Here is a 3,985-nt window from a genome sequence, read left to right on the forward strand (position 1 = left end):
TTTTAATTTATTTATATATATTCTTAGAAGCAAATTATATAATCGCTATGTTGAGACAAAAAATAAAAAAATACTTATTTAATATTTTAAATTCAGAAATCTTGTTATTAATCCATGATAACTATAAGCTAATTAAAATGTCTAATATAATTTTGTTTAATGTTCTAATTATTGGATGGAGAAATTTAATTCTACTATCCTTTTAGAATTTTTTTGGAGATAATTTTAAGTTATCATTATTTGATAATTAGTTTTGACATCTATATAATAAATTCATCAGCCAATAATATACACTCATATATAGCCAAATATAATATTCATTTTACAATTACCATACAATATTTTCTAAAAAATTAATACATATTTATGGTAATTAATTTTCCCTAATTTTAATAATCAATTATATATGCTCTCTTCCTGCTTCATGCTTTTTACCTGTGATGTTCACTCTTTATATTTTATTTTCTATGACTCAAATCAGTATGAAAACAAATCTCTAAAAGTAGACTTAGCCTATATTAAATCCAGAGTGTTTGAGAAAAACACTGAAACATTATTTTGTTAACTATTGATATCGTAAACTGTGCATATTATTGCATATTATTAGTTATATCATGAGTGATAAGCAGAAAGTTCTTATTTGTGGAGACGTGGAGGGACACTTCAAATTCCTATTTTCCAAAGTGGACGCTATCAACAAGAAGAGTGGGCCATTCGATTTCTTGTTATGCGTTGGTAATTTTTTTGGTGAAGATAATTCCGAGTTGGAACCCTACAAGTCCTGCGAGAAAACTATTACAGTACCGACGTATATTATTGGCCCTAACAGGGAATCTGATCTGGAATATTACACCGATAAGGATGGATATGAGATCTGTCAAAATCTCACCTATCTTGGAAAACGTGGTCTTTATACTGCTAGTTCAGGTCTTAAAATAGCATATCTCAGTGGAATTGAGAAAGTAATGACTGAGAACAAAGACATATATTTCAATGAACATGATGTTACATCCATCAAAAACAGTTGCTTGAAAGGTCAACCGAGTTTTCGCGGTGTAGATGTCTTATTGACATCTCCTTGGCCAGACGGCATAACTAATCTTGACACTAATAAACCAGAATGCAAATATCAGGGTTCCAAATTAATTGCTTGGTTGGCTACTCATATTAAACCTAGATATCATGTCTCAGCATTGGAAGGAATTTATTATGAACGACCACCATACAGGTAAGTACATTTTTTTAAATTTTTTAACAGATCTGAAGAATTCGTATATAAAAATTATCATGTTTAAATTAAGATATGTGTATTTCAACTCTGAATATTTTTATTACAGGAATCAGAGTCAGAGCGATGGAAATATGGAAATAGCCACTAGGTTCATAGCTCTGGCACCAGTAATGAATATTAACAAGAAAAAATGGTTGTATGCATTAAATTTAACTCCTGTTGATAGAAGTAGGCTATCAGATTTAATTATGAAAACAACAGATGAGACATTGAGTCCATATCCCACATCTATGCTATCTGATGATCCAATGACGCAGAATCAAGCTCATACACAGTTCTTCTACGATATGGATTCGAAGGACAATGGGAAGAGATCACGTCATCAGAATGATAATCACAATAAAAAGCCAAAACTGGAATTTGATCAGTCAAAATGTTGGTTCTGCTTATCTAGTCCAGTGGTTTCCAAGCATCTGGTGATTTCTGTTGGTACAGAAATCTATTTAGCATTAGCAAAGGGTGGTTTGGTAGAGGATCATCTTTTAATTTTGCCAATAACACATCATCAGAGTCTATCAATCCTACCAAAGAATGTGAAGGAAGAGATGGATCTTTACAAGAAAGCTGTGACACAATACTATGAAAGTACTGATAGAGTGCCAGTATTTTTTGAGAGAAATTTTAAAACATCTCATTGTCAACTGCAAGCAGTACCTGTTCATAAAAATCAAGCACCAGCCCTGAAAGAAATGTTTGAGGTATTTCTCTTTTCACATTACTAAAGCTTAATGTTTTTTTATTGTTGCAGCTAACATTTAATATGTATGAATTTTTGTTTAGGAACTAGCTGAATGTAATAATTTCAAAATAATGGAGTTGCCACAGCATACAGATTTACAGCAAATTGCAAAACCTGGTGCCCTATATTTTTATGTAGAATTACCAAATGGAGAGATGTTATATTACAGAATTAAAAAAGATTTCCCCTTACAATTTGGTAGAGAAGTATTAGCATCTGACAGAATATTAGATATCAATGATAGATCCGACTGGAAGGATTGTCATATGAGTCAAGAGGAAGAAACCGAAGTAGCAAAGAAAATTAGGAAACAATTCGTGCCATTTGACATAGATACTTAAATTTCTACTACTTTTTAAATAATTATAATTTATATCCGTAAAAAATGTATTTACTAATACATGAAGTATAATTGTAATCAGTTCTATTTATAAATACATATAATTATTCTTTAATCAGTTCTCATAATTCATTTTTTATTTTAATTTGTATAAACATTTTTTATATGCACATATCTAAGATATATATATATAGTATATATGTATATAGTTTTATGATATATACATTTATGACAAAAATTAGATTTGTATTACAAAATTGTTACATTTCCTTGGTATTTTAATTCATAATTACTTGGAGTTGTCTGTGGATCTAATCCAAATTGTTTCATTTGAACTGCAATGTCAAGCAAATAATCATAACATTCTGTCCTGTAAAAAAGAAACAAAATATTTGTAAAGATTAAAATAAAAAATTATTACAAATAAATTTCATTTTACTAATGGGAAAATATTTGATAATACTTGAATGGAACAACATACATAGTTTTTGCCTGTTGCCAAGAATCACCCCATACATAAATCCCATGCCTGCGTACCAAAACTGCACAAGTTTCAGGATAACGAACGATAATGTCGTCTAAATCATCTCTTAAATCTTTCTCAAAGGGAGTGTTTTCTATGATTGGTATTACCAATTCCTCATCATAACGATATGCTTTGCCCTCTTTTTGATTCCATATACCTGCATTAATTCAACTACTTTAAATCATCTTTAAATCTCATTTTTAAGTGTAAATTATCTTTAAAATAATTTAAATGTATACCTTTTATCATCTCAAGATGCGTGAGTTTGACTTCTTTTCCGGGCCATAATAATGTTGCCATTACAGCAAATTTAGAATGTGTGTGAATCACAGCACCTGCATTCCTCCTTAAATAAGCACACATAAATAGTGGAGTACATTGTGACTTCTTTAATTTCTTTTCTGGTGGTGGTAATTCCAAATCTGTTCCATTAATATCTTGTACAAACATATCATTGGGCATCATCCGCTCTTTTTGTACACCGGAAGGAGCTATGTAGATCTTATCTCTGTAACAAAAATTTTAACAAACATTTTAATATTTCCAATATTAATTTTTTACAAAAATAAATTTTTTCTAGAACAAATAGTAAATATTAACTCATGTTTAATTGAGATACCGCCTCCTGTACCAGTCACCCATCCAAGATTATAGAATTGCCTACATAGTTCTGGAATAAGATTTCTTGGATGTTCCTGTAAAAAATAATCAATTTTCTTAGAATAATTTGATAAATTCATTAATTGTAAAATTTAATTTTATATAAATTATCACTTATATGAGCAGCTTGTATCATACTTTGTCATAGTTTGGATCATAATAAGCTTCCAATGACATTTTTTCTTCTAAAATGAATGCAAGAGCAACTACGTAATTACGTGTATCTATCAAAGTAGAACTTTTATCACATAGATAACAAAACAGTGATATATAATGGGATATAAAGATGTGTTATTTTCGAATATTAATGAATATATGCATAAAGATTTGCATATGTGTAAAAGACACAAACGCAGTTTCTGGACAAAAAATTTGGACATTTCTCAATGAGTTTTGGAACATACATTAAAATCTCAAGAATGATGGCAT

The 3,985-nt window shown here is 29.6% G+C and overlaps 2 protein-coding genes across 2 annotated transcripts; one reads left to right on the top strand and one right to left on the bottom strand.

Annotated features, from left to right (window-relative positions):
- Positions 1-457: 457 nt before the first annotated feature.
- On the top strand, positions 458-2,564 carry LOC114936464 (CWF19-like protein 1). Its single transcript, XM_029309667.2, has 3 exons — positions 458-1,228; positions 1,338-1,989; positions 2,072-2,564. Exons 1-3 carry the CDS (start codon positions 615-617, stop codon positions 2,369-2,371), a joined length of 1,566 nt encoding a protein of 521 aa, XP_029165500.2. The 5' UTR covers positions 458-614; the 3' UTR covers positions 2,372-2,564.
- LOC114936492 (putative methylthioribulose-1-phosphate dehydratase) lies at positions 2,490-3,922 on the bottom strand. Its single transcript, XM_085489309.1, has 5 exons — positions 3,695-3,922; positions 3,497-3,591; positions 3,136-3,404; positions 2,852-3,053; positions 2,490-2,740 (listed from the first exon to the last, which is right to left on the bottom strand). Exons 1-5 carry the CDS (start codon positions 3,731-3,733, stop codon positions 2,620-2,622), a joined length of 726 nt encoding a protein of 241 aa, XP_085345435.1. The 5' UTR covers positions 3,734-3,922; the 3' UTR covers positions 2,490-2,619.
- Between the last annotated feature and the right edge of the window lie 63 nt (positions 3,923-3,985).

This window comes from Nylanderia fulva, unplaced genomic scaffold (genome assembly GCF_048542155.1).
Source record: "Nylanderia fulva isolate GAGA-0341 unplaced genomic scaffold, ASM4854215v1 Scaffold8, whole genome shotgun sequence".
NCBI lineage: Eukaryota > Metazoa > Arthropoda > Insecta > Hymenoptera > Formicidae > Nylanderia > Nylanderia fulva.